The 11,931-nt window shown below is 45.2% G+C and overlaps 3 protein-coding genes across 3 annotated transcripts in view; 1 reads left to right on the plus strand and 2 right to left on the minus strand.

Annotated features, from left to right (window-relative positions):
- The window catches only part of LOC112154593 (tigger transposable element-derived protein 1), a gene marked incomplete in the record, with an annotated part of 3,175 nt that extends 2,268 nt beyond the window's left edge, over nt 1–907 (minus strand). Inside the window, 2 exon segments of the mRNA XM_024285704.2 lie at nt 1–500; nt 579–907.
- On the plus strand, nt 906–5,041 carry rpusd2 (RNA pseudouridine synthase domain containing 2). The gene is made up of 3 exons (XM_024285821.2): nt 906–1,544; nt 3,851–4,147; nt 4,224–5,041. Exons 1-3 carry the CDS (start codon nt 945–947, stop codon nt 4,926–4,928), a joined length of 1,602 nt encoding a protein of 533 aa, XP_024141589.2. The 5' UTR covers nt 906–944; the 3' UTR covers nt 4,929–5,041.
- A 1,210-nt stretch (nt 5,042–6,251) lies between these two features.
- Nucleotides 6,252–11,931, minus strand: part of disp2 (dispatched homolog 2 (Drosophila)) — a 19,303-nt gene continuing 13,623 nt past the window's right edge. Inside the window, exon 10 of the mRNA XM_024285574.2 lies at nt 6,252–11,705. Coding sequence (XP_024141342.1) covers nt 8,439–11,705 — 3,267 coding nt within the window. The 3' untranslated portion in view covers nt 6,252–8,438. The remainder of the gene's footprint in view (nt 11,706–11,931) is intronic.

Raw genomic sequence — 11,931 nt, forward strand, 5'->3', positions numbered from 1 at the left:
TTTGCTTTATGTTCGAGGTGGGTTATATTATGATCTCAACAGATGCATAAAATGTTTTTTTGATCCTTTTTTCATGCAGTCAGGAAACTATTCCTGGCTTGAACCAAGTTATGATGAACAGTTTATAATCTATTTGGAGTCGTCTATGTTAGAATATTTGCGTTTATCAGACACTTTCTGAGCTGTTATCAGAGTAATTGAACAAGATGAGGTCAAGATGATCACAGCTGAGAACTCTTTCTTGCAGATTCCAGTCACATGGTGTGGGGGATATTTGGTGTCTTTGTTTGTGGAGTTAAGTCCAGTGAAGATCTCTGTTGCTTTTCTTATCTTTCACTCTTCCATGCTGAGGACCATAATCTGGGCCAGCTCTGGTGTTCCGTTTAGTTTGATGAACATTTACAGTTTCTTGACCAAGTTTTCTGCTTTTTTCTCCGTTTTTTGTGGCGATTTCTACATTCTTTTTGCTCCTAAACCTTATGGTGGTTTCTTAGACGCTCCTGTGGATGGGATGGAAGGTCTCAATGTTTTTCAATCCATAGTAAATCATTTTAAATTCGAAGAAAACCTCCACTTACTGTTCCTCGGAGCTCCTCTCCTCCTCCTTGGTTTAATCCCTGTCAGCGGGACTCGTGGATTCAGAAGTTTGGCTCCCAATCATCTACTGCTTTCACGATGTTATTGTCATTCTGGTCCAGGAGCGCAGAGATTCCACTTTTCCTCCGGGATTTGTTCCTGCTGGATCGTAATGATCAACACGTCCTCAACGAATACATCACATGATTTATAAAAATATAGTTTTAATCAGAACACTGCGAGGCTTTCGTTTGAGGCTGAAAACTGCTAACTGCAAGCGAAACGCATGGCTAAAGCTCTGCAGCCTAGAGACAACCCGGAACCGGAAGTTGTCAAAAACGGATGCACCTCCAGTGAATAACACCGCAATGCATGCTGGTATATTGGGTAGAAGTTTACTGTTCGGCGTGTTCACACAAACTGAAGTTATTAGACGGGCAACTCGTATTCTTTCGTTTTTTGGAATTAACCGTATTCCGAGGGCGCTCTTCTCCAGCCGGAGAAGCGTTTTGACGATGGAACAGGAAGTCGCTGCCGGAGACTCGACACCCGCGGTGTCAGAGGTTGAGAGCACGCGCGCAGCTGCAGCCAAAAACGGCAAACGCAAAAAAGACGAGGAGTCCGACGGTAACGCCGGCGGGAAGAAGCGCCGGGGAACCGGAGGAAAGACGCTCCGTCCGGGTGAGAGGTACGTCCCACCCCCGCAGAAGCGGAACCCGGGAGTGAGCTTCAGCCAGGAGCACTTCAGCGAGACGTCCTACTACTTCGAGGGCGGGCTGAGGAAGGTGTATCCATACTATTTTGACTTTAAGACGTACTGCAAAGGGCGCTGGATCGGGAAGAGCCTGCTGGAGGTGTTCAAGAGCGAGTTCAGAGCGGAGTCCGTGGAGTATTATCAGGAGGCGGCCAAGGAGGGTCGCATCCGGCTCAACGAGGCGCCTGTGGAGGACCTGTCCGTGGTGCTCAAGGTTGGTAGGAACCAGGAGGCTCTAAGGACCCACTCTGATCATCTACTGATTTATTATAAAAACTCTCTGTGGTCTTTTATTTATTATTACGTTTTATCAAAAATGTAATAAAATGTTTGCCATTTTCTGCAGGGCAGCAGTAGTTTATTAGAAATTCACCTCTGAATTGTGGGAGGGACTATTAGAATGAAGCGCCCCGCCCCCTTCCTGTTAACTGCGTATTTTCTACATCACAAATACGTTCTCTTTCAGTATTTTTTGTCTGCTCTTTATTCACAATTTGAATAAAGACTTATACTTAATTTATTTCACATGTCTTCCATCATAAAAATGCCACAAGAACACGTGATGCTCGTTCAATAACGTGCTGAATGCAAGTTCTTAAATGCACTTTTAACGTAAGGCAGAGGTGGGCAAGTTTTTTTTTGTTTTGTTTTGGGCCACAAAGTGTTCAAAAATTTGACGGAATGGCCACACCAGGAGTAGATGCATTTTTTGGTAATCCACTTCGTAAATGAAAGAAAAAGCATGCAATCTGGATTTAAAGCAAACATGCTTTCAGTTTGGTTAAAGATAAATGTGTATATATTAGAACTGAACAATTTTTAGCTTTTACTTCAGAACTGTGACTTATGTTCTCATTTTAGCCAGGGACAAAATGCATACTAGAGAAACTCTTCATTCATAATTGTGTTGGAATGATCAGAAAAATGCCGAACTCAGAAAATGCACATGAATGTAAAAAAAAAAAAATCAACCCACAAATCTTCCAACACCTCATCATAATTTTCAGTGTCTCGACAAATGTCAATTTATCTGTAGTGCACCATCTATGGCAAGACACCATAAAATAAAACAATAGTAAGGATTAACATCGTACTAAGGATCAGTCAAAATGCAGACATGCCCTCATTGCTGAAATCGCATCGCTTTCCAAACTGACTTAAATATGAGAGGAAAAGAGATGCAGTCTTCTCATCCCCAGCTGAGCAGCAGAGCTGAGACCCACTCCGTGAAGTCATGTGCCAAATGCAAATTTAACGACCCTAAAGCTGCTGTTTAGAGTGAGCGACAGAACTGGCTCCTTCCTGGGATGGATACATTTTTTCCTACATTATTTCACCCTTTCTTACTTTACTTTTCTCTCTTTAAGCTTCTCGTGACTGCCTGGTCAATATAAGTTTGAACAATGGTGGGGAGTGCATAGTTTGGTAGACCCGCAGCAGCACAGAATTGTGCACGTAGAGAAAAAAAGAACATGTGCAACTCATTGTTATGAAATACCTAAAGTCCGCGAAAATGAGCAACATAATTGCTCTTTGTGTTTTCAAAAGAGTGGCTAAGTTTCAGATTTGATAGAGGATAATATTGATGTAACCGTTTTTTTACTTTGAGCTGTGGAATAGGCCACATGTGTTGTAACTTATTCTTGTGTCATTTTTAACACTGTTATCTAAATTCTAATGAAGCCTTAAACTATGAACTTTGCACGAGGCTGTAGCTTCAAAAGTAAAGTTAAATAAAAGACGGGAGGAAAAAAGTTAAGTAATTAGAAGTAAATTACTTTTTCAAAAAGGCTGTGAGTAAAGTCATTACAAATTTGATCCAGTAACTCAAGTAAAGCAATTACTTTTTAGAAGTAGTTTTCCCAACACTGAAGTCTGGCACAAACTGCAACTAATACAATTCTCTATGATTTATTCTCAAATTGTTGGTACTTCTGTGAATTAAAAGGATGATTGCCTGATTGGTCAAAGTTAAACTGCATTAAATTTCACTGAGCACTCAGTAACGGCTCCTTTTGTACGTAGAGCCCAAAAACAGACTTTAAACTTTGCACAGTGACGTGTAAATGAGAGTTTTGAATCTTGAAGCCAAAAATGCACATTTAATTGTTTGTATTTCAAATCAAATCACACAATGTCACTCGTAGTGCTTTACATAAAAACTAAATCAAATTTAAAAAACAAGGGACAAGACATTCCACAAGGAATAATGTGAGGAACCCATACAATGCCCCCCAACGCACACCAACACACGTCCACACATGTACACACTATGGTAAAAAAAAAAATGGTAGACTTTTCATTAAAAGAGGTTGCTTGAGCGACACGCCAAAAATAAAAAATAAGTTTTTTTTGAAAATTTCAGAACCTGAAAGTGTAGTTTCTGACTTAATACCTGCAATTATTTCCCACAATGCAAAGTAACAACCCAACAAATCTCCAGTGGAATATTTTAAACCGATTTAATGCTCCCTGAGCCTCTGTTCCTGGTTATCTTGAATTTATGCGTCCATTCCACAGAACAACGACCACATGAAGAACACCGTCCATCGCCACGAGCCTCCTGTGGTCGGCACGCCCCTGGACGTCCTGGTGGACGACGGTCAAGTCCTGGTGGTGGATAAGCCGGCTTCCATCCCCGTTCACCCGTGCGGCCGCTTCCGCCACAACACGGTGATTTTTATCCTCGGCAAAGAGCGCGGCGTTTCGGAGCTTCACACCGTCCACAGGCTGGACAGGCTGACCTCCGGAGTGCTGCTGTTCGCCCGGACGCTCGAGACATCTAAGAAGTTGGACCAGATGGTTAGAGACCGAGAGGTACGTTCAGGGAGCTTTTCAGTTCAGCGGAACTGATGGTGTCTCTGAAAGTGACGTCTGATCGTTGTCTTCTCAGCTCGAGAAGGAGTACGTCTGTCGAGTGGAGGGCGAGTTCCCTGAGGGTGAGGTGGTATGCGAGGAACCCATCCTGGTCGTGTCCTTCAAGGTCGGCCTGTGCAGAGTCGACCCGAAAGGAAAGGAGAGCCGAACGGTTTTCCAGAGGCTCAGCTTCAACGGGAAGACGAGTGTCGTGCGTTGCCTCCCGCTGACGGGCCGCACCCACCAGATCAGAGTTCATCTTCAGTATCTGGGCTTCCCCATCAAGAATGATCCAATCTACGGCTCCTCCGCCTGGGGTCCTAACCGAGGGAAAGGGGGAGTTGTGGGAAGGAGTGACGAGGAAATTCTGCAGGCGTTGGTGGAAGAGCATCGCTCTCAGGAAAACCAAGACTTTTTGGATGACCACACGGGCGGGAAAGAAGCGGCCGAGAGAAACGTTACGGACACACGTCGGCAACAAGTGGATCCTTGTGGTGATAAGACAGATGTGATCACTGACGGAACCAAAGACTCAAATAATCCAGAGAACGGAAGCAAGAGCGCCGACGTTCCAATAGGAAGTCGAGACCATTTATGCAGTGAGTGTAAAATAGTGCGGCCAGATCCCACGGAGAAAGAGCTGATCATGTACCTCCACGCTTTACGCTACAAAGGACCCGACTTTGAGTATTCCACACGGCTGCCCGAGTGGGCCAAAGAGGACTGGGTAGAACCCTGGTGATGCCGACTCAGCAGAAGAAGCTAAAATTCATTTGTAGGTTTTTCCTTTTTTGTTGGACAATTCCTTAAAAGCAACAACAGACAAACAATAAAGATTGGAAATCTTCAGAAAAACAAGTATTTTTATTTTTTTTTCAGAAAAAAATAACACTAGTAATAGAGATATTTCTATATAATCCAAATTATAATCCTTGCATTTCTATAATTTATGTTGGAAGGCAGGTTATTCTGTGCAGAAAAATAAAGAATAACTTTGTGAATACACATGAATAAATCTCCCCTCATATATATATATATATATATATATTAACACTTTCATGCTAAACTACCATCACTGCCGTTTCATAATCCTTTTATCAGCAAGATCACATAAAGTACAGTAAACATTTTGCACAAAAAGACACTTTGAGTCCTAAAAAAACATTTGGCACATGCTGTTCATGTCAGGAATACTGAGCTGCACAGAAACAGCTGATGTGACACTTCATGTTTGGGGTTATGGTGTGAGAAAAACATTTGCCCTGTTTTTCAACAGACTTGGAATAAACCATCATGCACCAAACATGTAGAAACAATGTGTTAAAAAGCAATACACAGTATACAAGTTTTTTTCTGACACTCAGTAAACAGTTTAAGATGACAGTAAAAGTGAAAAAGCAGCCTATAGCACACACACATACACACAAATTCCCTCTACGCCTAAAAGACTATAGCGGCATGGATTTTAAAGTCCCACTCTGATCATCTTTAGATCTATTTGAAAAACGTTCTCAGTATTCTTTTAGTAATTATTATAACATTTTTTGGCAAATTTATATTAAAAAAAAAATCATTTTCTACATAATTTCTGAGTTGTGAATGGAACTGTTGGCACTGTTTACACTCCCGCTAGATTACAGCCCCTCAAACCCCCAGCCTGACAATACCAGTGCAACAAAAATGGCGAACCATATTGTTCCTCAGACGAAGAAAACGATGACATACATGGTAGGGGGAAATCGATTCAGCGATATATTGCGATGTTTTGTTGGCGATACTTGTATCAATTTAAAATGCTGACAAATTATATTTAATTATTCATGAATGTCCTTCAGCGTCCTACTACACACCCCTAATACATGGATCTGGTCGTCTACAAGTGGATGCATCAGAAAGGGGCGGAGCAAGAAAATTGTGACCCGCCCAGCCTATTTTCTACATCACAAATATAATCTAAACTGCATTTTTTTTTGTCTGCACCTGATCCATGATTTGAATCAAGAAATACTAAAAAAATGCAGTTTTAACCTTCATTTTCTTTATATATGTCCTCTATTATGCCCTGACAGCATGTTAAAAAGACCAATTTTATCAGAGTGGGTCTGTAACACAATTTTGACATGTTTACTATTTTTTTTAAAAGATAGATATAACATCACTCTTTTCCCAAAATAAAAACCTAAGAAATAGGAACACTTTACAACTATTGATGAATCCACTGTGTTCTGATGATGAAAAACTGGACAATTCGTAAAAAAATAAGTAAATACATTAATTTCAAAGATACATTGTTCAAACGCAATGCATTGTGGTCAATATTACACTAGTTGTTTGCGGAGACTTCTAAATCTGCATTTGGAAATTGTAGGTACAGACCCCATAAAAAATGGGGAATTCCCTATATAGTGCACCAGTAGTGAGTGAATTCTGACTCGGCTACAAGCTGACCAAAGATGGGACTGATGGAGACCAGGCACGTTAGGCGCAGTCAGACTTTGTTGTCTTGCAGCTGGAGGAGAAACGGTGGCGACTTTCATGAACACTGAGAAGCTCGAACGCAGAAAACCTGGGAGGTCTGCAGTGGGACCTCACAATGGTGGCAACAGCAGAAACATTTTGTTTTTTGCGCATTCAAGAGGAAAAAATGCATTATTGCTGATGCAAATTCATAAGAAAGTGTTAGGTCAAATCATGCAAATGGTTCACTTTAACCAGCTTTAATGCTACATTTCTCTCACTTGTCTCTTTTTTTTTTTTAAATTAAGTTTAGAAAAGGCTACTCCAACATTTATCACTGTTATTAGAAAATCGACATTAAAGCTGAAACATTTCATTGAGCTTTGGGAATTTAACTTCCTGTAAACTTGAATAGAGTTCAAGAGAAACTAAAAGGCTCTGTTTCCTTTAAAACAGCATCAGTGTCCAGGGTCAGAAAAGTAGGAAGTCTCAGGCACACAGTCAGTCCAGCAGATGCAGTTAGTGCTAAATAAAAATGGACCGTGGTTTCAAGTGGTGCATGCCACTTTGGTGTGTTCCGGCCCAGCGTTTCTCAGTCCCGGTCTTCTTGAAGGACCTGCTACTGAACAGAAATCAGAAACACTACAGACCAGGCTTATTTCAAAACTCCCTCAAACCTGATATGCTGCCGTCGTATGTCACACTTGCAGTTGGCTTTTACTTCCTTAAAGTATTGTTATTAACCCTTTACCACCAGAGACATCAAAATAAAACCATTACACAATTCACGTAATTCAAACAAATTCTGACGCAGAAAAGTATGCAAAGCTGTTTTTTTTGTTAGTATCAGAATCAGCTGATTTACTTTGAATGTGTAAGATGTGCAAGATAGTGTAAGATGTGTAAGATAGTGCGAGGATACTTTTCCATTCCGCTGGTTTTGCATTAGTTGCATAAAAAGGTTGAAGAGTTACAGTAGTCAAAAAAAGTCAAGACTGGACCTAATGCTACACCTAAATAAGACCTAGCACAACTCTTTAGTAACGTAGTTCCAACGAATCCCGATGTGGAGAAAATTAGCTCAAAACTTGAAACATCAGCGCAAAACTGATTTTTCCCATGCAATCCGATGCAACTACGTTAACTGCGTCAATAGTCGGAGAGTTATAGTAGTTGAAAGAGCTGACGCTCCTAAACATTCTCACTCCTAACTTATCATATATGGACGTATGGTTCAGGTCCCCTCAGCGCCACTTTTTGGCGTTTTGGGTGTCCCCAACTCTGTTCGTTTTTTGACATGCTGGCTGTTCCCATAAAATCACGGGTCCCCAACCCTGGGAACGAGTTACCAGATGCGGTACTTGACGAGGAAGGTGCCAGGTTAGGTTACTGGTCTGTGTCCTGAGGGTTGGGGACCCTTGATTAGCATTGGTACTAATCAGCCCTTGGACTGGTATCCGTTTGCGACCCGGAGGTTGGGGACTCCTGATTTTATGGGATTAGCCAGCACATCAAAAAACGACAAGTTGGTGACACCCAAAGAGGGGCGAAGAGGGCCTAAAACCATACGTCCATATATGACGAGTTGAGAGTGAGACTGCATTGGAAGCTCCAGTGTTAACCCCCTTACCATTGAAGATATCACCGGTGACACCAAAATACCACACACTCTTTGACCAAGTGCAACTTTTTGATGGTTGATCTGGTAGAAAAGGGTTAAAAGTTTCTCTTAGCGTTATTACTGTGGTTAATCATAAATGAGTGATGAATACACAGTGTTTTTTTTGCCTCCTCCCTAGCAGGTGGCCTCCTGTTGTCCGTCCCTCTTTATCCAGACGTCAGGTAAGTCCGGTTTACTGTTAGGTATAATGACCACCTCCTCGCTGCGGCTCGAGCGGTCTTTGCCACCGGCCTCATAAACGGTTTCCCTCAGCGAGAGGCGGAGCGTGTCTCGCCTGCCGTTGAGGTGTCCTGGCTGCAGCTGGACCTCGGCAGCGCCGTCGTTTCCCTGCGGGTGCGAGGGGCCCGCTTCCACGTCGCTGAGGCACGTGTCACAGGAATCCTCCAAACCCTCGCAGGAGCTCTGAGAGCAGGAGAGGAGGGGCCCTTTGCGCCGACCTTCGCCTTCTGCGGCGTTTTCGCCTTCACAAAGTGAGGGCTGGTCAGAAGTCTCCAGTGTTTGGCTGATCAAGCTCGATGATGAAGAGCGAGGCGTGTCGCTCCACTCTTTGACTGCTGCCGTGCATGTTTTACACAGCCGCTTGTCTGCTGCAGTGTTCAGGCTGGATGGATGCAGTGCATGCTCCCTGTAGGGGGAGGAGGTCTGTAGAGCAGGAGGTGCTTGGCAGATCGCATTGCTGCACGTATCCTCACTTTCCTTGTCCATGCTGTTGTTGCCCAACTCTCCCTCGCAGTACTCGATCTCGTCTGAAAGCACAGACGGCCGGTTGGACAGTTTACTGGTGCAGGTGCTGTTCTCAAAGCTGTCGCTTAGTTGGTAAGCCAGCGGCTGCAGCTCATACTGCTCCACCCGTCTGTTCACGCCGCCCCCAACTCCCATCTGTTTCTGCTGCCGCTGGTGATGGGGGTAGAGGTACCCGCCTGGCTCTCTGTCATAACTCCGCCTCATTCGAGACTTGCTAAAGGCCCCGTTTGCAGCTGAGGATGATGAGGAACTAGGCTCGGGGCCGGAGGTTGGGGCCCCGTCTGCTTTCTCTGAAAGACATTGCAGGGGGATCAGTCCACAGCTCCTCTTGGGCCCAAAGAAGCAGCACAGCGACTGGAAGAAAAAAGTGGCAAATCCACAGGCGACGCATTTTACCAAAAACAGGAAAATGCCCAGCTTCCTGAAGTGTAAGGCCGTGGCGGGCAGCATGACGACGCCTGTGAAGAAGAACGCGCCGGAAACGATAGCCACAGGACAACCCATCTTTTTAGTGGAGTGCGCAACTTTTCCGATTTTGTCCAAATGAGGAGCCAGACTGTAGGAAATGCAATAGTTAACAATAAAGTCAACAGACAAGCCTGCAGCTGCGGATATGAAAAGAGCTTCAACGCCACTCAGCTGCCATTCCAGAAGAACAAGAAGGCCAACCGTGACGAACACTGTCCCTCCGACGGCGGCAGTCGCATATATGCTCAGCGCAATGTTCCAGGTGGTCAAGAGGAGGAAAACGAAGGTGAGAGCCACAGAGGAGCCAGCCACCACCAGCGTCTCTGTGCTTAGAGACTGCTGTAGGTCATAAAGAGACAGCGGGCCGACGAACCAGCCCTTCTCCAGTCCTTGTGGCGCTCCCAACATTTCTCCATTGAACCACGTCAGGATTTCCCGGTAAAAGACACCGGTCCTGCTGAAGTTGAAGCTGTAGAGGTATGTGGTTTTAAAGGCTAGCACAAGCGCCGCCACCCTGCCGTCTGGATGGAAGTACAGACCGTCAAGTGGTGCCAGACGACCCCCAGCGAACCTCTCCACCAGCATCAGGCTGAGGCAGCTCTCGAAAACACCGGGGGGGTAGGGGAAGTGTACTTCACTGCAGCAGAAAGTGTCGTCCGAGCACCGCCTCGAAGAGACCCAATTCACCAGCTGATCAACGAGACAGATGTTTTCGACGCCATCTTCGTCCTCCAGTGATGGAGGGGAGTAAAAACTTTGGTTCTGGACTCGTCCACACAGATCCCTCAACCAAATCTGAGCTTCAGGGCGGCTCATGTTGAACTCGGGGTCAAGGACCAGTGAGCCGCTGCTCCGTGGGTCCAAGTGGTCACCGTTATCGGTTGGTTTGACGCCCCAGACAAGCATTAGTGTGACAGGCTTATCCTCGCCACGTTTCTGCCTCTCAAACATGAACATGTGACTGTACTCTGCATCGTAGCGTTCGAACGGGTGACTGGAGCGGAAAAGCTGAGCCACCTGGCTTTCCAGGGTTGGCAGCTTCATTCCCGGCTCGACGCAGGACATGTATGTTCCCCCCGCTGCCAGAACGGCGAACCAGCACACCCAGATGTACCGAAACTTAACCACTCCACAAGGTAAGATCTTCAGGAACAACAAACTGGAGGTGTCTGCAAGGCCTCGCTTGATTTCTCTCAGCTTCTGCGAGACGACGAAGAGGCATTTTTTGCGAGAGCTTGTTTCCCAGAAGCCCCCTGCGGTTTTGGAGCAGCAGGGTTTCCAACCCGGAGCGGCCAAAGACGTGGGGGGGACCTTCCTGTAGCGATCGCGCAACGTAAACGCACTTGGCAGCCATAGAAGAGCCAAGAGGGAGCTGATCAATGAAGACGTACCCAGATAGACGGAGAAACACCGGATCGCCGTGATACTGCTGAGGTAACCGGACCAAAACGCTGCGCTGGCGGTTAGCCCGGACACTAAAATCGAATAGCCAGCTTCCTGAAGAGCTCTGGTTACTCTCTTCCCTGACGAAGCGGAGGGATTCTGCATCAGATACAGATTCCAGAAGTCGCTGAAGATGAAAACCTGATTAGAGCAGCTGCCTAAGAGAATGAGAGCGGCTGACAGGTTGATCATGGGGAAGAAAGTCAGGCGAAACACCACCTTGTAGAAAAAATAGGACGTCAAGAGGGCGCCGGCGATCACGAGAATCGATAACGCTACGATGAAGACGGAGTTCAGATATAAAACCATGGTGAATAACAGAGAGAAAACGGCTAAAACGAGGTACACAGAATCTCTGGCTAGGTAGTGCTTGAAAAGGCTCTTCTTAATCCCAAAGTCAATCCCAGTGATGGTCGTATTATTGTAGGTCAGATCCCTACTTTCCAGACTGTTCATGTAAACATCCATCATGGGCTCGCCTTTGTCCATCGGCAGGAACATCAGGCTGTACTTCAGCGTGGGGATCTGGTAGTCGACAGTGTCCGGGCCCAGGAAGTCTTTGTCCACCAGGAAGTGCAGGATTTGGAAAACTACGCGGGATTGCTTGCAGCGCGAGGGCACAGAGGAGCAGCTGCCACGTCGCGGTCTTTCCATGCAGGACTCCAGCAGATGCCCCTCGTGGTAGTACGGAGCACATTTTCGGAGAAGTTTCAGAGCATCGGAAACCTGGTGACAAAAGCAATACAACAGAGATACAAATTAGAAATGATTCACTTATGATTCATTTTTGTTGACATTTAGATTCTTCCCTACTAATCAAGTCTGTTTTTGCAAAATCTGTTTTAAATACGGGGCTGCATGGTAGCGCAGTGGTTAGCGCTCTTGCCTCACAGCGAGAAGGCCCCGGTTCAAATCCTGGCTGGGACCTTTCTGTGTGGAGTTTGCATGTTCT

This window comes from Oryzias melastigma, linkage group LG22 (assembly GCF_002922805.2).
Source record: "Oryzias melastigma strain HK-1 linkage group LG22, ASM292280v2, whole genome shotgun sequence".
Classification (NCBI taxonomy): Eukaryota; Metazoa; Chordata; class Actinopteri; order Beloniformes; family Adrianichthyidae; genus Oryzias; species Oryzias melastigma.

What these genes read in the sequence shown, in the direction of transcription:
- rpusd2 (XM_024285821.2), top strand. Translation starts at nt 945, where the DNA reads ATGCATGCTGGTATATTGGGTAGAAGTTTACTGTTCGGCGTGTTCACA. An exon ending in ACCTGTCCGTGGTGCTCAAG is followed by an intron (nt 1,545 to 3,850) that starts GTTGGTAGGAAC and finishes TCCATTCCACAG; the next exon opens with AACAACGACCACATGAAGAA. An exon ending in AGATGGTTAGAGACCGAGAG is followed by an intron (nt 4,148 to 4,223) that starts GTACGTTCAGGG and finishes TTGTCTTCTCAG; the next exon opens with CTCGAGAAGGAGTACGTCTG.